At 36.7% G+C, this 23,690-nt stretch overlaps 1 protein-coding gene across 6 annotated transcripts; it reads right to left on the reverse strand.

Annotated features, from left to right (window-relative positions):
* Nucleotides 1-780: 780 nt before the first annotated feature.
* On the reverse strand, nucleotides 781-20,750 carry LOC18443726 (Ubiquitin-conjugating enzyme family protein). 6 transcript variants are annotated; one of them, XR_016055872.1, is made up of 11 exons: nucleotides 20,575-20,750; nucleotides 14,402-14,467; nucleotides 14,070-14,137; nucleotides 10,735-10,768; nucleotides 9,703-9,772; nucleotides 8,119-8,176; nucleotides 6,839-7,031; nucleotides 2,690-2,781; nucleotides 1,822-1,906; nucleotides 1,301-1,376; nucleotides 781-1,159 (listed from the first exon to the last, which is right to left on the reverse strand). XR_016055872.1 is itself a non-coding variant. In XM_006853908.4 (11 exons), exons 1-11 carry the CDS (start codon nucleotides 20,579-20,581, stop codon nucleotides 1,089-1,091), a joined length of 756 nt encoding a protein of 251 aa, XP_006853970.1. In that variant the 5' UTR covers nucleotides 20,582-20,750; the 3' UTR covers nucleotides 781-1,088. The 6 variants fall into 6 exon arrangements, 3 of the variants coding, with proteins under 3 accessions (XP_006853970.1, XP_088723500.1, XP_088723501.1); XR_016055873.1 differs by having other exon boundaries at nucleotides 20,579-20,718; XR_016055874.1 differs by lacking the exon at nucleotides 20,575-20,750 and adding an exon at nucleotides 18,638-18,683.
* Nucleotides 20,751-23,690: the final 2,940 nt, after the last annotated feature.

The raw sequence follows: 23,690 nt of genomic DNA on the forward strand, positions 1-23,690 counted from the left end.
TGATACAATTAAAAATTACATAGCACCGTTGCCTTATCGATTCTTCAAATTTCCTCAAGTTGCTAAAATTTGTTGCTTGGATGGTTTTACACGGAGAAATCAGTCCTCGCATCTTATTTTCTTTTACTATGAGTGGGAATGGGTCGGGTGAAACCCAAACCCAACTTGGCTAGTTTTTAGTTGGACCAGCCAAACCAGACCCAAGTCAGGTCCAAGTCAATTGGACCCCACTTGGGTGGATCAGGGTCTTTATATATAAAAAATATAGTATATTATCTTAGACAATATACTTAATATTATTATATATTTATACCACCAACATATACTGGGTCAGGTCAGGTTCGATTGACCATGACCCGGATCAGACCCAACCCAAACAAGATCTGAGCCAGACCCAAACTTAGACCCAAACCCAGGATGCATCAAGGTCAAACAGACCAAGGCCCTACCCTTCCGGTCCAAAATCTAGGTCCAAAACTGGACCCTGTTGGGTCGACCCAACCCACTTCCCACCATTGTTTCGGCGACACCCACCCAAACCATGAATTTGTAAATAGAGAGAAATGGAAGTCCACGATTTCCGCACTTACATGCATGCAAATGCTAAGAATTAGGTGACAAAACAGCTAGCCCTAGCTCAATACCACCTCAGGCTAATGGCATAAAATATTAAAGGAAAAAGTTGCAAGGCATTCACTTAAGGCCTGTGCCCCAAGCTACATGTTATCTCTTTGTTCCTTTTCAAGTTTCAACTATTCCTGCTCCCAGTGTTGGGTTTGATTTTAATCAAAGGAAATCACACCATATGTATTGTCGAAAGACAGATGTAACCTGAGTACAAGAATCCCCAAAGGGAGCGGCTGGAAGTGATGCAAAAATTTCATAATCATCCCACTAATGCTTGAACATCTATGCACGAATAGCTAATTTACTAAGAAGGATATCTCTAACAAAAAGAGGTTTAAATGCAAGTTCTTCAATCCAATCATTAAAACTCTCTCTCTCTCTCTCTCTCTCTTTCTCTCTGTAAAGCAATTCTTATAAAGCTCCCCATCACCAGGCAAACTTCAATTTTTGTTCAAAATATTCTACTTCCTGAAAGAAATTTGGGGAGGCGCCTCTGACTGGAGATAGTGATCAAGCATATCTTCTTCATCATCTGCAGTTTCACATAACGAGCACAAATATAACATAGATATTCAAAACAATTAAAGTTCAGACACACAAGAACACCGGTTTAAAAAGTTGACATTTATTAGGTGAACTCTTCTCTCTTTCTCAATCTCGATGCAAATATTACCTTCAAAGTCATCATCAAAATCAATATCTTCTTCTTCTTCCCCTTCAGACCCTTCCATAACTTGGGTAGAACCTTTCTGTATAAAATATAAAACATTTCCACGAACTAAAACATCATAAACGTGTCAACTATGCAGAGATATATTTAGGGTCTGTTGTTTGGGGAAAAGCATAGAAGCCCCTTCTTCCATGCTCAATGTCCTATGAATTTTTTTTTGCACGCTCATAGAAGCCGCAGGTTCTGTCTTTCAGCTTCCATGAGCGTGCAACAAACGGGGGATCTTGTTTGATGGAACTTCCCACTGCCCAAAAGTTATAAAGAATAGGAAAGGAGCAGAAACAATGGCTAGATGAAACATGGAGATTTTGAAGGGTATCATATAATACACACGTTCTAAAATAATGCATTATTGAAATTATAGGACAGGAGGGAGTCCTTTCCTGATGAATGTAACAAAATGTGTGATATAAACAATTTCATGTTGCATTTATCATTGCTGAAGCATGTAAAAAGAAAGCTACCACTGAAGCTCTTCCACTCTCAAACCATTGGCGACCAGTTAGTTTCTTCTCCTTTGGTGCCCCAAGCACTGAATCAGGAAGCAGTCTACATGAAAGAAGAGTTCATATTAGAACAACACTAGTCCTATGAAGGAGAAGCCATATAAGTTAACAGAGCTCCCAAAGAATTGTCCTACTGGAACTTAGTACAAAAAGCTAACAAATAATTGGGATTGGGCCATGGACTTTATTGGTTACCGTGTTTACTTTCGTAAGATACAGCCACACCGCTTACTCCCATGCACAACCCACCCCCTCTCCCCATCTCCCCCCACAGAAAAAAGGAAAGAAAAAGAAACCAAAAAAAAATATGCCAAAAAAAAAGCAGGAAAGAAAAAAGAAAAAGAGAAAAAGAAGAGATAAGATGTAAGATAACCTTGCCATAGAACCTTAGTCTGCAAATAGAAATGCAATAAATCATATCGTGACAAAAATCTAAGGTTAGGTACTTGAATTGATTTCGTTAGCTCTCACAGGATAGACCTATCCTTGTTCAAAAGAAACGAAGCGAACTTAAAAACTAGATAAGAATTTAATGGCATCCTAGATAATATATATCTACAAATATGCATAGAAAGGTGCAACTTCCAATTCCCTTCTACCTTTGCAAAATTTAACACATGAAAAGATACATGAACTGATTTGAAAACACACATTCTGCATGAAGGGGTCTGGTTGCTGGTGTTTCTTTTCATCCATAAAAAAACCTACTATTGATTACCATTAGATCTTGATAAGTACATCAGAATATAACCAGGCATAACTATCAATTACTGCATGGCATGAAATAGGAGAAGAAGCTAAGCATAATCTGAGAGATTTAGCTTACTTGGCTCTCTCCAATGCCAATTCTGCTTCGAACCGTTCTCTCCAAGCAAGAAAACTCTCAATCGTTACTGGTTCTCCATGTGGTATAATTATCTGAAAGATAAGCAAGACACAAGCTTAGCAATAGAGGATAGGAAGAGAACACCACTAGATTAATGGAGTTAAAAATGGAAAATTACAAACTCATGGGAAAAAAATAAAATAGCATTAGTGATCCATGTTAATGGTAAAATTACTGAACACAGTACTGTCATGCCTTGTAAAGCCATTGGCATTCAATTGAAATGGAAAAGCAAGTACTTTTGCTTACGCCATGGCAAATGAGGCCAAAGGGAAAATCCTCACATGAGAACACCCTCGTATAGATACAAAAGGTTCATAAATACCCCGAGTGTGTAAGCATATAAGGGCATACAGCTTTACACAGCATGCACACAAACACGCACACAAGTCGCATGCATGCACATGCACACAAGCGAGCGCACAAACAAACACATATATAGGAAACATATACTATAAGACCAATTTACCTTTGGTCAAAGAAAGTAACACTCACCCCTAGCCATCAGATGTGAAATCAGGTGGCTAGGGATGTAAAACAAAGTGAAAAAAACTTGCGTAGACTTTGAACATGGTCAATGGCGTTACCCCCAACGTCCTGATTTGATGTCTGACAGCTACGGGTGATTGTGATTGTCTCGTATCAAAGCTAAAAAGTCTTATTTGCCCTCCCACCCCCACCCCCCCCCCCCCCCCCCCCCCCCCCCCCCCCACGCCCCCCAAAAAAAAAAAAAACAACACTCACATACACACATGTATGTATGTATGTAAATAGATCCTTAATATGAAACACACTAAAACAAAACTTGTCTTGATATGGTAAAGAAAAGTTACATTCGAGATGTGATATCCAAGATATAAATTATTAACAAGTTTACAAAGACATGAGCTAATGATATATATTTGATAACTGAAAAGCGAAAACACCGCTAGCATCATGACACTAAAGTTTTAGTTAAACAGTGGTGGAAATCAATGTAACAATAAAATATCATATAACTGCTAAATGAAGGACTAACCAAGGTGAAACCAATTATGATTACTTAGGGATGGTGTGTATGTTACATCTGCAATGATTGAAAAGTAAATGAAACTAAAGTTCCAATAATATGTAGGAAATCACCATCAAATGCCATTCTAACAATAAGATATAACCATGCTGAATACAAATATTTCTCCACGGGGATGAGATATATCCAGAAAAGGCTAACACAGTTCATAGGATGAAAAAAAAACACTGGCTAGCATGACTATGATTGTTTCAAAATCTATATGGTGACACAAACAGTGATTGTCGAATCCATTCACATGCCATAACAACTGAGAATGAGGATGATCATGTAGGTATACATGGTAGGCACCTAGCTCTGGGGGTACCAGATAATGCAATTTACGCTGCCAAAGTTCTTTCGAATTAGTTTTCTGAGAAATTAAGCTATTTGGAGTCAGGGAAACAGACCATGTTCACTAGTTGGCCTATGATATTGCATCTAGAATCAACTTTAGGACGAAATGCGCAATTTATAAGGGACATGACCTTAGAAGGAAATTCATGGACTTGCTTTCATTCAACTTGTAAGATTTCTCAGTCCGCCCTTTGAGAAATACTTTCTCAAACAAAATGAAATCAAACTGAGATTTCATCACTATTGGATGGAAAATTTATGATCACAAGGAGACCCAAAAGGTTGGAAAATGAATGGAATGAACTATGAAAAATATCCTATTTCACAAAATTTTGAAACAGACTTTGGTCTTTTCAAGACAACGACAGATATGCCCACAATGCCACTTCCATGACTGATTTCATGACTAAAAACATAACACACGTACCTCACCATGACACTATTAGAACTTAGTGAGAAAAAAAAGACATTTTGAGGACTTCGAACTGCAGTTGATGGACTCCCAAAGAGTGTAGAATTCCACGAGTTTGGTTCTTTTATTAATAAGTTAGACTTCTACCATAAGTGCACTAGAATCTTAAGCATTTCTGACCTCAACATAACGGTACAAACCAAATTTAGACAATTAGACTTGAGCCTCGTTTTCATAAATACGTAAAATTTTATTTATTTTGCAGTCACCACCTAGATTATGTTAAATGTTTTATGATGAAAAATACCTGGCCATAAACCTTGTTCAATATAACCACAAGAAAACCGCAAGATTTCTTTCATTGTGGAAATTTATTAATTTATTTTTTGGTATTGGTATCTGTAGTTTTGTTAGTATAGAAAGATCATTACAAGAGGGATATTGAAGTCTAATTGACATTCTTTTATTATGCACGAAGCTAAACTGCCAGAGTTCTTCAAATGTGGCAATGGAAGGATAGAAAGGGGAGCAAAGGAGTAGGCAAAACATATTATTTTGGAGAGAAAGAAGGGTAGTGTGAAACGCATGTTTGTTTAGGAAGAGAGAGAAATTTTAGTTAGTTAAAGATGGCCATTTTGAATCAAAGGGAGTGCAGGAAGACTAGAGTGAGGTGGGCACAAGGTAATTGTGAGGACACTTGCTGAGGACCAAGTAATGCAGATTGGAAGGGTGTTTTTTGATTTTTTAGGTAGTTCAGATGGATGGTATCCCCTACCGTGGTAGGAATGGAACTCAAGACGTCATGTTGTGTCGACCCACCACCCTGACCACCTGGCCTTGAGCCCATTTATAGACTGGAAGGTTGTTAATTTGTGAGGAAGAGTACGAAGGGTCCGAAAATGAGATAGAAGTGCATGGCATTGCAATAAGGGACAGCCCAGAAAAGATGTGAGTGGAAGCAAGAAGGCAATGCATAACATTGGTTTTCAATAGGAGGTGCACAACAAGTGCCTAGAGTTTTTTCTGAGTACTACGAGGATGATCCAAGGAAACAACAGGAGAAAATAAAAAACAAAAAAAAAAATTACGGATTAAAGTCAGGACAGGAAAGGTCAACAGGACGAGTTCGAGCTTTGGAAGGGCCTAAGAGGGACAAAGTCAATTCAGTCATGGGGTTTTATAAGAGGAAGAAATATTTTCAACTGTGGGGGCTAGGTAACAAGCTGATAGAATTGAGGTATAAAATTCAAGGATTCAACGTTGTATCCAAATTTATTTAGAGAAAATCAAGGAGATTGGAAGTTCTTTAAATGCATGCACAGGAGAGTTGAATTTTAGAATGGGTGAATACAGTGGTTGCAAGATTACACATGCATGACATTCTTGAATTCTGGGAGTTCCACATATTTGAGCCAAGCGCTTTGTTATCACTATTCAAATTTATAATTAGTTTAGAGTCCATTAACTTTGTCCTTGGTCAAATGGTTTCTTCCCCGTTGCGCGACTCTTCATGGAGTAGGTTGTGGGTTCATCATCAGAACAAGCAGCTACCAGAACGTGGGGGGTGAAAAGTTAAAGATATATTCCCTGGGTATCATATTACCTGGTGTCAATCTCCCAATTCACTACACGGCACTTTTCATGATGCCCAGGTCAGTAGGCAGAGTCAATATGTTCAGATCAAATATTTCTGAAGCAATAAGGCTTAAAGGTATAGGATAAACACAGTCGAATGGAAGGAGGTGTGTTATCAGCTATGATGCATGGAACTTGTATATGCTTAACATGCATGTCTCTTATTGTGTCGACACCAATACTGAAACCAAACATTGTTATGATATTTGTAAGCATAATATGAAATAGCTACAGAAACAAAACATCACGCATCATGAAAATAGTATATGTGCTTGTCGATGTATCTGCATTACTTGGTATAGTAATGAAAATAGTATAGTAATGCAGATAGGGATCTTCTAGCATTTCACAATCCCCAGCTCCTGATCCCGATTCCACTCTTTGTCCCGCTCCCAAACCCAACAACTATGGTCTAAGTTTCCAAAATATACACAAAATACACATTCAAAAAGCTCAAGAAGATAACAATATGTACACTACAGGAATAACTAACATGTCAAAATTTTGAGAACGGAAAGGTATTCACTGACTGTCAAGAATCCAAAATCTAGAAATAATGGTGTCATTTTTCCAACAGTCTCACACAAGAGCAGCCAAGATTTGGTAAATGAAGCTCGGGTACCAATGGAGCTCGGACCTTCAATTTAGAAAACAGAGCAGCACAAAGCAGTGAAAGTCATAGGCAGGACAGACAGCCATACGTCATCTTTAGCTGTATCATTCTCCTCAGTGTCCAGGGGCTCAGCATCAGAGCCAAATTTATCAGTTAACCACTCTTTAGCTGATGTAGCTAGCGTGTAGACCATAGCCATCCCAAGATTTTCAGATGCCTATTTAATACAAATAAGAAAGAAAATTAGAAAACTAATGGTATTCTAAACTAATTTCCATGAAAAGCTCAAAGAATCTCCAGAGTTCATAACATGGTCTAAATTGGCAGATGGCATCCTCAATATGAATTAGTTAAAGTGCACAGGAATTTAATATCTCCAATATTTGGAATGCATATCAAATTTTCATACGAGCATCAGTAGAAAGATAGCCAGCTAACGTTCACAACTCTTCAAAATTACAAAGATTAATGATAGAATGAGTTGTGAATGATAGATTTACTAACTTTGTGGTTTATTTTATAAAATGTTTTTACTTTTTGTGATATATTTATCATTAAGGATAATTTTGTAAATATCACTACAAAATATAGAGTGCCCTTGATGATCCCAGCTGTTACAAGATAACAGGAGATCAGCAAACTTCAAAAACAGAATGTGGCCTATGCTTTGTTACAAGAGTTTCTGCCCATGTGAGAGACAAACATATTGGACAAACAATATTTAACAAGAGATGCAATTAAGGAGTTCTCAGAAAGGTATATTACTAGGTAAACACCAGAAAATTGTCCACAATAGAAATCGTTTCCTCGAAGTCAGGCAACTAAATGATGTTTTGCATATGTTTAACAAACTTCGCAACGTCATCACTTGATTCCTAAGTTTCCATAGCAGCATTCATGCATGTTAACAGAAGAGGAAATACGAGATATCATTAGTTGCTGACTGCAAGAAGGTAAGTGTCTCGGCAACTAAGTGTCTTCAGTAGAATTTGCAATTATCCAGGCGGTATAGGAACATATATTGGTACATGGATGTTTAGCTTTTGTGGTGTCAAATGAACATTAGTTAGCATTCATATTCTTCTTGAGAGATGGACCAGGCAGTAAACCTAAGTACATATTTGGATATGTGAAAGACATAAGGAGAACATGTTTGGAAGATATTAATGAAAATATTGATGTCTAGAGAAGGATGGCAATTCTGTTATGTTAATTAAAATTGTGATTTGCAGATATAAAGCTTAACAAAATCACTCATGCTCAACAACAGTTGGAATACAACTATATCAGGCCTCAGAAATAACCTCTTGTTCAAGTTTCTCCTTCAAAACTTTCAGATCTTCTGACTTAATTCCTCGCAAACTGCAAATTTTCAGTGAACACAATATTTTAATGCATATATTGGGATACTTGGTAGCGCCGAAAATGTTTAAATAAGAAGTTTCACAAGCTGAAAATTAAATGATAATATAGTGTTCAAGTTGAAGAAATTATTGAAGAAAGTTAAGAGGACATTAATCAGCTTTCATTTATGATCCATTATGAAAGTTAAGTGCACCAATGATCCATTATGAAAGTTTACAGGTATCGACCTAGCAGTCTTGGCAAACAAACATTAAAAAAAAAAAAGATACATGAGCAACTAAGTATAATAAAATGCAAAAGAAGAAATATTATTTTTACCTTTTCAGTAGTCAGAATAAAATAGTAAGATTGTCCTAATTTTTCTACCTTTGGAGGGAATAGGGTACAAACAGCAACACATGCATGGGAATGAACTGCATAAAGTTCACCAGAGGCCTACACAACCATTAGAGTTGTTTTTTGAGGAAGACCCTAAATGGAACTGTATATCACCCTCCACCTCCCCACCATGCACAGCCCACGACAAGATGGGTGTGGACAAGAGCGGCAGAGCCACATACACCACTCTAGGCGTTAACCAGGGGGGAGCTAGCATCTGTCAATTCGATGTGCTCATTTATTTTCTTTTTGTTTCTTTCTTCTTTCATGTATTCTGGAATGGGGTTTACCGAGAAACCCATATATGATTTTGGGGGCTGCTAGCCAACCGTCAAATTAATGGTGAGCTATGGAGTGTAGACTCTCATAGCCTTACCTAATGGAAAACTTTTCATTATTTCACGAAAGGGTGAGCTCGCAGGCCCATTTCCCTAACATCATCTTGAGAGCCACCAAGCCTGACATACGAAACCCAAATTAACTTGGAGACTATTGGATGGGCCCCAAAATTACTGTTTCCTTTTCCTCCCTACCCCCTACCCCCAATTGATCCATGTAGGAAAAAAGAGGGAATTCCCTGAACTGGCAAAAAGAAGGGGCTGCATATTCTTTTACCTTCTTTTTTTAGAATGATGGTTAACTTCCAAATGGAAATAGAAAAGCCCTTCCCAGCCCCCCAAAACTGTCTTGAAAAGAAACAGAAAAGACCAGACCCAATTGGCTAAAGGAAGTGGGTCCAGTTCAATAAAAACTGGTCAGCATGTCCAGTTTGACGGGTCTATATTTTATGCAAGGCCAACAGTTGGAGAACTGGTTCCCAATACTCCAATTTTACATTGACCAAACAAGCAAATGAGAGTTTTTTTTTTGGATAAAAACAAGCAAACGAGAATTTTTTTTGGGATAAAAACAAGCAAATGAGACAGTTTTTTTTGGGATAAAAACAAGCAAACGAGACAGTTCTGGTTGAAATAGTGAAACCAGTCTGTTTGTTGTGGTCTTTAGTACCAACTTGACCATATGCTTGTGCACTGTAAAAAGTAAGAATGTAATGCAGAAAATTGATACTTCACCCGAAAGATTCAGGACATCAATTCACATTAAATAATCAAAGCCAGCTTCATACAATAAACAGGAACAGAAACCTTTTCACATTAAGAAGAGGTGGCTCATCTGGATATTTCTCAGTGTGCGAAAAAATTAATGCCAAGCTGACTGCAATAGAAACATAAAAACTGGTGTTAATATTGATACAAAAGTGTTAATCCGATCCAGACAAGAAAGTTTACTAACAACCTAACAAATCACTCATCCAATCAACAAACTTTATAAATGAACTAACAAACCTAAGATCCAAAAACAGAACCAGCATAGGAAAATAGTGCCAACACATATTTGCATAACTATGTCTATAAAGCTGTTGGAAGTTCTTTAGTTGTAATTGTGTACAAGCATAGCAAAACAATTTCATACAGAAAATCAATTTGGCATGAAGTTGGATGTGCTTTATGGCTATATGGAAATGGTTAGGCTCAGGTCTGATGAAGAAGCTTGCCTATTTCTATGGATGTAATGGGGGTCTCCCCCCTCCCCCCGCCACCCTCCCTTGAGGCATTCTAGTTTTTAAAAATCATATGTGTGTGGTTTTTCTGGGGTGTTTAAAAATGAAAACTTTATTACCAAACAAAATGTTGGCCGTGCACCTGACTCCACCTCGTAGTGCCACTAAAGATGAAAATTATGTGATGAACTCTAGAACCTCATTGTGCTTTCTATAATATGTCCTTGTACACTACTTCAGAAATCAGGTATACAAGTGTAAGCATAATCATTAGAAAAAGAATGTAGGTCAAGCGTAACAAGAATGGAAATCCTCCTCATACAAAATAATGTTAAACACACGGAGAATTCAACAATCAGTTAAGTCTCCATTTGGGGCCACAATGGACATATAGGCAAAAAGAAGATTCCACCAAAGCTTAAGCTTTGAATATTATTATAAAAATCGCTGTGCAGAACAACAGCCAATTTGAAGAGAAATATAGAGTTAAGATCTTAGTGGATATCGCCATCATCATCATCATCTGAGCCTTATCCCAACTATTTACACAAATCCTGTTCTATGGATATTCAAGTAAAAAATATCCATGTAAAAAACATATGTGCATCAAACAAACCTGGGATGCCAACTTGCTCATCTGCATCATCATCCTGAAAAATTGCAGCTCATGATTAGTATCCATAATAATGTGTAAATTAAGAGATGAGTGAGCAATTAGAATAGGTACCAAATAAAAAGAGAAGAGAACATTCAAAATGTATCAACTCACAAAATATAGGTACATACAGCTAGGGTAAGCGTAAACCCAAAAAAAAAAAAAACAAGAAAAATCTTTTGAGAACCGAATCAACTCTTAAGCATCCAAATACACACAAATATGTAGTGTCACAATAAGAAATTGAAAATACAGAGAAGAAGTAACAAACACCTAGATTCATTTTTAAGCAAACCAATTGATTAATGAACTACTACTATCATACCCACCGCTGTAATTTCATGTTCATTCACTCACCCCTTTGAAGGAGATTTCGAATTATTATCAGATGACCACAGAAGAGTTGTAGTTGAAGTATGTTTGGCTATGTTTATGAGGAAATTTTTAAATTTATATAAATTTTAATGCCTAAAATATGGCCATGGAAACAGGGAATCAAATTCGGAAATGGAGAGTCTAGCAAAAAGTTTGGCCCAGGAATTTACGACACCACAGTTCAGGACCCTTTATTTCAGACACCTTTCATAATCTACTTCTAGTTTCTCCATTGGAATCTAATGAAGTATCTGATTGAGTCTACTGCTATAGATTTTACAGAAAAAATCTGCCAATTAAGTTCAGATATCACATAATATTAAATGTTATAGTGTATTCTCAAATTTACCTATTTGAAATCAGGAGTATGGCAATGGGCCCATCCTACGCCGGGCAAGCGCTGGTCGGAGACAGCCAGCCTGGGACACTAGAGGTCCGCCTGGACTAAACAGCTCTGGCCCACCCTGGCCTTGCCCGAATTTTATTTTTTAGGATATTATAAAAGAGAAAAAAATATAAAAAAAATGAGGCAAGAGGGGATGTAACTTAAAAAATAATGAGTAGCAAGCATACAAACTATCAATAAAGGCCCTACCCATTAGATCTATACAATTTTACTTCTAAAATATACAATGAATGGGGAACAATCCTGTGTATTTTCAATAGACAGGCCTGGGGTGATTTTAGATCACATTCATCAAATTAAAACCTATCTAGAGATTTATCTTACTTTTTACTAATTTGAAGTTTACGTTTTCTCTTCCCCACTTATAAGGCTATTTTTCTCCATCAATTTTAAATGGGTGCAGTTCTATAAGGTTGCAACCTTAAACAGTCCAATTAAGGCGCACCTCCAAATTTTATCATAACATGTAATTTTGGTGTAAAAAATTCTTAGGATTATCTAAAAATTTATTTTCATATCTAATTATAAAATTTTAACCTCAAAATTGATTAAAATCAAGTAGATCTATAAACATATGAAAATCTTGAAAATGGACGGTCTAGATAATGTGGTGCAAGATGTACTATTTCTGAGACTCAAAACAGTTTTTGTTTCATAGTCATACATCTCAATGTTGAGGGTTTTCCAACATTAAGACAACATTCTCCGATGAATTTTTGAGGTGCATCTGTAATTCTACATTTTAAGGTTGCAACCTTATATAAACTTTTTTCATTTTAAATATACCCTAGGCTATTGGAGTGTACCCAAAAAGCATCTTGCTGCTTTGAACCTAAAAGCCTTTTCTCTCTCCCTCCCCTTTCTCTCTCTAAATTCTCGAAAGCCCCACTCTCTCTAAAGCAACAGACCATCCCTCTTTTGATACCTCCAACCCTTGCACGCACAAACTCTCTCTATTGTGATTCTCTCTCAGGAGCTCGAACCGTAAAATAGAGGAATAACGCAAAAAGCTAAGAAATCCGGGGGCTTTCAGGTCAGAATTTTACATCAGCCAGCAAATGAGACTAAGGCATCAAAGAAATATAATTAGGTCTCTCTCTCTCTTTGTCTCTATTTAAAAAGAACATAGGTATTTCTGAGATGGCTCTCCGTGCTATTTCTCCCAAACATAGATTGCACTTTGGATGCTTAGAGACAAAAAACCGGAGAAGCAATTACCATAACATGAGATTGGATTCTCCCCCTTCTCTCTCGCTTTCTCCCCCTGATGTTAAAAGTTTGAAATGGGCACCTCCCTCTCTTTCTAAAATCACAATCTGTCTCCCCCTCTCTCATATTATGAACTTGAGAATCTGTTGCCCCTCTCTAAATTAGAATCTTAAATAATGCGTACCTCTCCCTCTCTATAGAATTGGGAAAGAGAGCAATAAACTCGAGAGTTATGAAATCAAGCAGTATGAGGCTCTCTCTCCAAAGATACCAGTCAAGTGATCATTCTCTCTCTAGATTCAAAAAAATAAAAAAGAGACACAATAAGGGTAGTCTCTAGAAATCAAGAAGCAATAACAATGAAGTATCTGTAAAACTTTTATTCAAATGCCGTGCAAATTGTTGGGAGATGGTTGAGAGAGAAAAACCCAACAGTTTTCAGAATTTATTTACAACTTCTGAGTATGAGAAACATGGGAGAGAGCAAAGATTGGAGATTCCCCAGCTTACCCACCTTAAAAGCAAGGGAGGAAGTCATCTAGCATTTTAATTGTCTAGAAGTCAATTAGGATTATGGTTGACAAGATCAGGATCACCAGTGAGTTCAAAACTGTTAGATGGCTACCCAAACCTTGTTTTGGACACACCTTTCCCATCATTATTCGACATTACTCAGGACCATGGGAAAAGAACTCACTTTTCTCCCCCCTCCCTATAGTGGTATATTCTAAATTCCAAATAATTAAAAGACCTGTCATAAATACAATCTCTATAATAACCAGCCATCACCTACATATGAGACTCTCACAGTAAGAACAGTAACGCAGATGCCCATCTATTGAAATGTCTGACATTGAATGCTAGGGGTAAGAAAAAAGGATTGTATACTATAAGACCATTCATTTTTGGTACAAGGATGTCACAATCACTCTTAGCCATTAACGTCACAGTGTTCGAGAGATTTTATTTGGAGTTGGTATGCAATCAATGACACATTCCCAACCCCCCGATTTTACATCTAATTTTGACCTCCTTATACCATAAGTAAGCGGTCTAATTGTGTATACATCTGGTAAAAAACTGTCCTATCAGGCAGCATGCCAATTTGGCAGTTCCCCACAAAGAAATCCCCCTTCAACCCTCACCAACCACTCAGGGACTCGTATTTCCAATTCAACATGATCAAACAGTAGCCCCCACTGTAGGCAAAGCACGAAACAATCTAATACAACTGAGCTCATCAGCATCTTCTCTTTATTAGTACTGGGATCACTAAAATAGATGTTGTAATGCACAAATGCAGTACCTGTGGGGATAATGTAATTTGGAAGCAGTGGTTGTCTGTAGATAGGCCACTCTCACTAGGCTCAATTTCTGCCCAGAAACATCAGAAAAGAAAGACAATTATTACAAATAGCCCAATGATAAAGTGCCTTTATCTAACCCACAGGTAACTGATCATGGATAGTGTAACTTTCAGAAGTAAACAATTGAAATAAGAACATGTTTAAAACAGTAAAGACAGTTTATTTTCAAAAAAGAATTTATAGATGGTCTTGAAGGATCATCTCACTGTTGCAGAAGCCAATGTTTTTTCATCAACTAAATTAAGACAAATATGAAAATTGACAAATTAACCTTTTATGTCATCCATAAGGATGGCTTGCAGAGCTTCAATCTCCATTTCTTGTTCTTGAATATGGTCTGTTGAAAAGTGCATTAAAAACAAAATCAGTGCCACATAGACCGCTTGCAAATAAAACTTGTTCGGAAGGAACATGAAAAGCAGCCAAGAGCAATTTCGCAACGAAATCTCAGTTTACAGGTGCTACATCAAATAAGTTTTGCGACTTCTCTCTCTCTACTCAATGGAGAAAGAAGTAGAAATTATGAAAGTCGGTAAAAGATACAAAAGAAAACAAATAAATAAAAAGATATGGGGGGTGTCACTCCAAAGACCCCAAGTTATTTCAATCTAGTTTATCCCCAATAAGAGTTGCCACCAAGTAAAGCCTCTTTCAGAAGATGGAAACCTCTATTACAGTCAACATCTCATACGAATATAAGATTTCAGCAAGAAAACCAAATGTCTCCTTGGAGGAGAGTACGGTCTCTAGAGTCCCTTGGCAAGTTTCCCTTGATAAAATTATGCTTAAAGAATATCCCTCTTTGCCTCAGAAAGCGTCACCGAACCCTAATACCAGGTAAGCACCTGTATTAAGGCTATTCTTTCAAACAGACCCATCTATATCATGTCCTTATTCCTATGCCTGCTAGCATCACCATCAAAGAGGAAAATTTCCTTTTGTCAAGGGCCTGATCCAATAAAGAAAAAATACAACTAGTGGCATGGGAGAAGGTCTGCCTACCGAAACAACAAGGAGGTCTGGGAATGTTCAATCTCAAATTGCTTAATTTTGCATTTTTAGCAAGCGAATGTGGCAGTTAATACCCCAAAAAAACTTAATATTGCACAAAGTTATTCTAAAAAAGTACAGAATCCAAGAGCTTGGGTGGTTCCTTATAAGAATGTCCCTTGCCATCACTTCTAGATTTTGGAAAAGCTGAATAGGAAGTTCTATAGGACAGTTATGAGATCAGCTTTGCTTTATGGGACAATGTTGGGCAGTCAAGAAACGACATATCCATAGGATGAGTGTAGCTGAGATGAGGATGTTGAGATGGACGAGCGGCAAGACAAGAAGGGATAGAATTCGAAATGAATACATTTGGGAGACCTTAAGTGTGACTCCAATAGGCGATAAAATTGAGAGAATATAGACTTAAGTAGGCTGGGCATGTGCAGCGCAGGCCTAGTATAATACCTGTTAGGAGGTGCGAGTTGGTTCAAGTAGAAAGCTCAAAAAGAGAAAGGGTAGGCACAAAAGCACATGGTTGGAAGTAATAAGAAAAGATATGGGGACTTATAGCCTCACTGAGGGTATAACCCTTGATAGAGCATAACAGTGAACCAAGATTCGTGTAGCGGACCCCACATAGTTAGAAAAATGCTCTGATGATGATGATGATGATGCTCCACGTGGAGACTTGTTCCTGCATTATGTCCGATTCAAAGTTAAAGTGGACAGAGGGTATTGTGTTCTAGAATGGCCAGTGGATCGTACACCAGCCCCTAAAAGACAATGGCCCAAACCTCTTTGTTGTAGCCAGGCGCCCCAAGACTATAGTTCCTAAGTGCTACGAAATGTCACAAGCAGGAATAATTTGGGATCTGACCTTTAGAAGATCACTCGATGACCATTAAACTCAAGATTTGTTAGCATTGCTACATCTGCCCCTCTCCCACTTTGTAAATGGAACTGACCAAGAAAAAGTTGTTTGGACCAAATCCCAATCCAAGCTTGGCTGACACAAATGCCCCCAAAAATCCAAGCTTCAAATGGTTGGTGATCTCAAACCAAAATTTAACTGGAAAGCAGCTACAAAAGAAGGGGATTTGGCCTCCCCAACTGATGCATCCTATGCATGGAGGCAAAGCAAATGAACAACCAATTGCTCCCCCAATTGCAAGTTCACTACTTCTCACTTGGGCTAAATTATTGCAAGATTTCAATCAGTTTTGGGTGACTTCCATCTCCACTGAACAACTATTCTCAGCAGTCTTTTATCCCCCATACCAGGCGGTTGAACTGTTCCTCTGGAGGGCCTCCATCCTTGCCACATCTGAACACATTAGAAATCTGACAATCTTTTCCAAGGAAAATTTATTAATTTAATTGAGGACTATCCTTAGGTTCAATACCGGTTAGTTCCCCAAGGCCACACTTACAGATTCCAACAAACCTGGGATCAAAGTTAATGTAGGAAGCTGCCCTTTAGGCAACCTGAGCCCTAGTGGCTACAGTGGAAGTTTCAAAAAATCCCAGAGAGATACCTTTCTTTCCTTCTCCAGCTAAATTGTTATAGCCAATCAACCTTAGCTGAGTCAAGCACCGTTCTTGAAGGCCTTAAAAGTTCAACCCTGCCAAGAGGGAAGAGTTAATAGTCAAAGGGGACTTCAATAACATCATTGCTTGGGCAACAAGAGTGACCCAATGTCCTTGGAGGCATTCTCATATCTTTGACAACACCATTTATCTTTGATAAGTCACCTTCTGTCATATCAAGTGTGAGGTCACCTTCCATCATATCTAGCAGAACGCCAATTCAGCAGCTGATGCTGTGGCAAAAGACGATGCTGACTGTCGCTACTTATTAGAATTTTTTGGACACCTGACACCTCTCTCTCTCCCTCCACCCGCCTCGCCCCCCTGCCACTCTCTTTTCCTCTATGTTGTTTGTACATGACCTGTAAGGTCCCCTTTCTTTTTGATGGGTGAGGGATCCTCTTCTCTTTTCTGTTTATATACTCTTTATATTCTTGTAGAGAATCCAACTTGGGTTGCCTTTTATAACCCACAATGGGGGTCATTTTGTAAAATTATTACAGTACTAATACGTGTTGTTACCATTTCATAAAAAAGAAAAAGAGGCTTAAAGACCCTAACCAAAAAGTCATATGCAAGTTACAGAGAATCGCGACCCATAAAAACATTAACAATCGTACATGCCAATGAAGCATGTCATTATCCTTCCCCCTCTCCTAAGAAATAATCCCTCCAAACCTCAATTGCAGGAACCTCATACTACGGTAGCATTACTACACTCAGAACTAATGTTCTCTTTAGGCAATTTCTAGGCAGCTCCTAATGAAAGTGGCCTCCTTTCGCACTAGCAGACTCACAATAGGCCTTCCAATGATTACACACAAATCCACCAAATCCACCAGGCTGTATTGAGGTTGTGGTCAATTAGAGCTCAGCTTCAGTTCTCATGGGAATGAGGAATCCAGCTCAGGTGCAGCCATGTCGTCCATCTGAAACCCCTCACAAGACATAACCTACACATACCCAGCACCAAACACTTCAAGGGCAAGAGTCTCTAAGTCCATGAAATAATGTATTGCTGAACTATTTCCACAGCAGCGAAGTTCACGTAATAAATTTGAAAGCAGCAGTGGACTGTGCTGTTAGCCATGAAAGGCACCATAAGAATCTTTGACTTCACCATTTTCTCATAATCCACTATGAGGCATTTTTGCCCAAATTCTCCATAACCACTACGCCACACAAGTATTTCAATGCGAACATCTTGAAATCCAGATGTAAATTTTGTGAGTCATTTATAAATGTTTCCACACAACAATAACTTTCAATCTAGCAATGGGGATGACAAGCACATTGTTACTCATCAAACTCTGAATCAACCTCATGTAAGCATCTCATTTCCCTTACCTCCCCTTTTTTGTCCATTGGATTCGTCAGCAGCAATCATGATTGCATAGTCTCGAAAGAGATAGCCATCTGAGATTCAAGAACAAAAATATCACCCATGTTGTGTCGTACATGTTAATCCTCTAGAAAAGAACCCAATTATTCAGTCAAAGGGACTTGCCCAGAAAACCAATACCCTTAATATACTAAGAAGACTGTCTCAACCTTTTGCGATTTCACTTCACTGGCTCACAAGGAAAGGGCGCAGTATTAACAACAATGATTGTGCTATTGTGAAGTTCCATAGATGCATCACATTCTCACATCCAAGCCGTAAACTTTTGATAGATCAGGGTTCTTTCATTACAAAATTCACTCGAGAAAGGGGGAAGCTCCCACATGATTCAATCCATGCCAAAAAACTGAATTTGATGCTTCCGCTAGTATATCAATTATTTGAAATTTGGCACATGTTCCCACAGTTATTATCTCAGCAACCATTACAGTTATCATTTTATGTGAAACTTGGCCTTCTACATCTTGACCTCAAAAAAAGCCCAACAAGGGATGATGGTGTCCAAGATGTCACTAAGTTGTATACCTTAACCATACAGATATACAATACACCACCTTTGATCTCCATTTAACCTGAAAACCATATGGAGAACTTTGTAAATCTATGTGTAAAAGATATCGATGTTACTTTAAGTACTATCACGCACATTAATCTGCCTTCATGTAGAAAAACAGTACAATCTGACACACAAGCAATCAATGAATAAAGAGTTTGTTACCATATAGAAAACATGGGATCGATCTTGAGCCACTCCATATTGAACGAATATTTTTCATTCAATACCAACATAGAGTCCCTTCTTACTTCATCATCACCGTTCAAGCCTTATCCCAACTGTTTGGGGTCACCTGTAGAATCCTTTCTTACATCTGAACGAATCTATTAATAACTAAAAGTCTGTCCTCATACTTCAAGTAGACTTCTTTTCTGTTCAATGAGAATAGATGTCATTGATCATTCTTTTGGCTGGTTACTAAAGACCATTACCATGCATCAAATCGTTACCAAATGCTTTCAGCATGGGGCTCCAGTTGATGAATATTTATGCAATAACCTAAGGGATTTGTTGATACTTCCCATCCCCATCATTTCTGAAATCCTTTCATGAACTGAAACAAGCACCTCAAATAACGGTTTGACAACTTTAGGTATTTTCTATCCCATCGTTGTCCCCTTAGAACCATATTTTCCCTACTCAACAAGACTGAGCAGTCCAAAAATCCCAATTTTCTACCTTTTATTTGATGACATGCTCCACACCAAAAGTGAAGTTATTAACAGATAACATATTAATCAAGTCTATATAGAGTCAGAAAGCAAGTATAATCATATTATCAAGTACATTTTGGCAGCATATACTCTAGTATATTCTCCCACACAATGTTGTTTCCTTGTCTAAGATTCTTCAAGCATTAAATTTTCCAGCTTAAATAACCTTTCCACTGTATTGCAAGTTTTGTCCTTGGCATCACAAGCCTATGGAGGCTAGTGTTATCTAAAGAATAAGATGAAGCTAACAATTATATCTTAAGCATAAAGGCTAGTGCTATCTAAAGAGTGAGGAGCTCAGAAGGCATTCATAAGGCCATGAAAAGCGACATTTATCAGTAGCCAATAAAAAGTAAAAATCCAAAGCCAAATGTGGTGTACTCACAAGCGAGTGCACACAGTACACCTATCAATCCCACTGCATGGCAACTCTACCATGAACCAACAAACCACCACTAAATCATCATTAACTTTTGAATCTATCATGTCATCCAATAGTGTTGCAAAATAACCATAATTCCCCTCTATTTATTCAAATTAACCCCATCTATGTATGTAATCAGGAGAATACTGCGCTCTAAATCCAATTCAACTGAAAACCAGTCCAACAGCTTAAAAATAATAAAGATCACAGATCACAACTGTCAATTTGAACAAGGAAAACCATATTAACTCACAGAAAACAAATATCAATAAAAAATATGTTTCCATAGTTGAATCACACCCTAGTATAGTAGTTGAGCGCAAGTGAAACCACTCCAAATTCTTCAAATTAACAAATAAACTTACTATTTCAAACTAAATCTATCACATCTGCAGCCCATAACTAAGAAGAAATTGTCAAAATGTCAACAAACAAAGAAAAAGGACAAGAAAAAAACATAAGAAGAAGAAGAAGAAGAAATGGCTAGCAAATCCATTAACTTAAGTGCAGTAATAATCAGGAAAAGCCCGATACATTCACTTTGCTATCAGTGAGAAAATCATCTTGCCGATTCTAAATCGAGATTTTAGACATGGATATTCCATTCATTTAAGTGCAGTAATAATCAGCAAAAGCCCAATACATTCATTTTGCTATCAGTGAGAAAATTATCTTGCTGATTCCAAATAGAGATTTAGACATGGATATACAGATCGATAGAGAGAGATGGATAGAGAGAGAGAAAGAGAGATGGATAGAGAGAGAGTACCTGCCATGGTTTATGGATTAATGAAGTAGTCGCGGTCTACCACTATGAACGAGAAAAGCAGATCGTTATTTAGCTTTTTCCAATTTATGAGCAACGAAAAGGGGAAAAAAAAAAAAAAACCAGAAAATTCATGTCGAAATTCTCCCTCTAATTTCTAGAAATAACGTTAACGCTCCGGATTATATTTCTTTAAGGGCCGAATTTATAGTCCACACGATCATATACCTTCACTTCGGCTGATGGATGGTGAGACGTACCGGACGCCTATGAAATGGGTCCCACTTTTTTTCATCGCCTTCCACCCTACGATTGCAGGGTGATGATTCAGCGGACTACGATGGTATAGTTGGCGGGATTATAGATCAGGGGAAGCATTACATGTGACTTCCGATTAGAGCCTAGTCTTTTGCATCAAATCTTGGTCCGGATTAGAGTATTTTATTTTTAATTTAATTTAAAGATCATTTTAAAGTTAAACTTGAGGCATGCTTACAAGGGCTCACTTGATAAAAACAATAATAATTGGTGATTAAAGATTACCATAATACTTATAAAATTTAGGTATTTTTTATTAAGAAAAATTACATATATATCCGTTACATTTTACGTTATTACGGATATACCAAATTGATTATATTATTACATGTATATCCGTTTTTACCTTTTATAACAGCATTTTTTTTTAAAAGACGACTTTATCCCTTTTCGAATGTTGAATAACCGAATTGGAGGGTTTTTCGAATGTTCAACATCCAAAAATAGGCCGTTTAACTTTCACATTCCCATTTTCGGGTGTTGAACATCCGAATTAAAGGGTTTTTCGAATGTTGGACATGAAAATGTCATATTTTCGGATGTTCAGCATCCAAAATTATGACTTTGAATTTCCAGAAAGTCTTTGGAATTTCACAGTCATTTTCGGATGATGAACATTTGAAAATATGACAGTTTCGGATGTTCAACATTCGAAATGTCATATATTCGAATGTTCAACATCTGAAAATGTGATATTTTCAGACGTCCAACATCCGAAACCATTTTCACAAAGAATACAATGTATCGACATAACCCTTCAATTCAGATGTTCAATACCCAAAAAAGGGAATGTGAATGTTAAACTTTCGGTCTATTTTTGGATGTTGAACATCCGAAAGAACCCTCCAATTCGGTTGTTCAACATCAGAAAAGGGTAAAGATGTCTTTTTTTAAAATTTACGTTATAAAAAGTAAAAAATGGATATACATGTAATAACATAAACTATGTGGTACATCCGTAATAACGCAAAGTATAACGGATATTTATGTAATATTCTCTTTTTATTGTTTATTTTCATCATAAATATTTTTTTTTGTTTATTAGGTGAGAACCAATACGAAGAAGGTACTCCCCCAATTTCACTCAAAAATATTTTGTAAAGCAAGATTAAAAATTAAATATTATTTTGGTATGACATCGTGATATAAGTAACCACTACCGTCCATTCAAATCAAATAACTGAAAAGTGAGAAACTTTATGTTAAGTGGGATCACATACAAAGCTTTCCCTATTGAATATCTTGTTCTCTAATGTGGAAACAACAATATAGCTCTTATTCACAGTGGGTAGGGTTAGAATCAGTGGTTTAAAAAATGGATCGGTGGCCCAGATCAGACACCCTAAAAACCCATTCGGATTGGTGAATTGGTGATCTGGATCGAGAATCGGCCGAATCGGTCGGATTAAGCCTTAAAAAAATCCAAAAAAATAATTAAAATTCATTATAAATGTTGTTTTTTAGAAATCCAATAAGAAATAAGGGTACTACATTATTAACTTTCATTTTTTTATCAATATGTGAATATTGATATGTTATTTCCCTAACTAACTATAATCCAAAATTATTACAACTTAACCAACTATAATTTTATATACTGAAATTAAAATTGTTGGTTTCATTTTATAGTTATGTTATTATATAAATAATAACAAATCCAAAATATCTTATAATATAATCTAATTTAAAATGTATTATCGACTACTGTAAGAAAAAATAGTACATTACATTATTTATAATACAAATAAATTAAAATAAATAAAAGAAAAGATTTGGTTGTCAATGTAGAAATAAATTTTAAAGTGGTATGAATTATTATTATTTTTCTATCTTAAAATATCCTCTAAATTAATATGTTTTTAATACTCATAAATTAAAATTAGTATTATTTTTTATTTTTTTAATATCCTATGAGCTAGTACTAATTTTTAGTCTCAATTAAATACTTAATTAGTTATTAATCGTATAATGAAATGATCCCGTGAGATAATAGCCTAATAAAGTTTTTATGTTTTATTTGGATAGATAAATTTAAATTTTTTTGGTGAAAGATAGGGGTGGTGAGCACCAATTATTAGCTTTAATAATACTTTTTTATCATATAATTTAATTACCACCATCGAATGTGTACCCTATGTAATTCATTACAGGCCTACACCGTCAAGGGTACACCGTTGGGGGTACAACAAGCCAAACTAATATGTTAAAACAAAAGAGATGTGGGATTAAAGCAACAATTAAAACCTCAAGGGGTTTAGTAAAGTTAGTAAAATACATGTACTTTTCAATTTAGCCAAAAGATTTGCTACTCCTGCAGGAGTGTGCTATTTATTTACTCCTACAGGTCTAACACACACTAGGAGTATCTTTTAGATCTCATCTTTTCAAGATGTAATATCTATAACCCCAAAATAAATTTCCAAAAATAAAATTTTTATGTACTAGAGAAAAAAGAAGAAGTCAAGATTGAATAGAGATGTCTAATGTTTTAGGAACTATATCTAAATCTTAGAAAAATTGAAATTCAAAATTTCTCTTTTGAAAATAATATTCCAATAATTTTTATGTTGTTCCCAAAATTTTAACCCAAAATAATCTCTTTAAAGAAGTATTTTGTGTGAGGGAGTACACGCATTGTTTTCTCTCGCGGGATCATAGTAAACACGATTTTCATTTTAATATCAATGTCGCTCGAGAGCGAAAATGAGACTTCATTATGATCACCAGTCAATTATCCTACATTGAAGAGATGTGGTATGTATAGGCTCATAAAACCAATCTCCGTTTCACAGACAAAACCG

Source organism: Amborella trichopoda, chromosome 5 (assembly GCF_054954075.1).
Source record: "Amborella trichopoda isolate Santa Cruz 75 chromosome 5, AtrichopodaSantaCruz75HAP2 v2.0, whole genome shotgun sequence".
Lineage (NCBI taxonomy): Eukaryota > Viridiplantae > Streptophyta > Magnoliopsida > Amborellales > Amborellaceae > Amborella > Amborella trichopoda.

Coding starts and splice junctions, on each gene's coding strand:
- LOC18443726 (XM_006853908.4), bottom strand. Junction 7,032..8,118: donor AGGAGAAACTTGAACAAGAG/GTTATTTCTGAG, acceptor TGTATTAAATAG/GCATCTGAAAATCTTGGGAT. Junction 1,160..1,300: donor TTTTGATGATGACTTTGAAG/GTAATATTTGCA, acceptor GTGAAACTGCAG/ATGATGAAGAAGATATGCTT.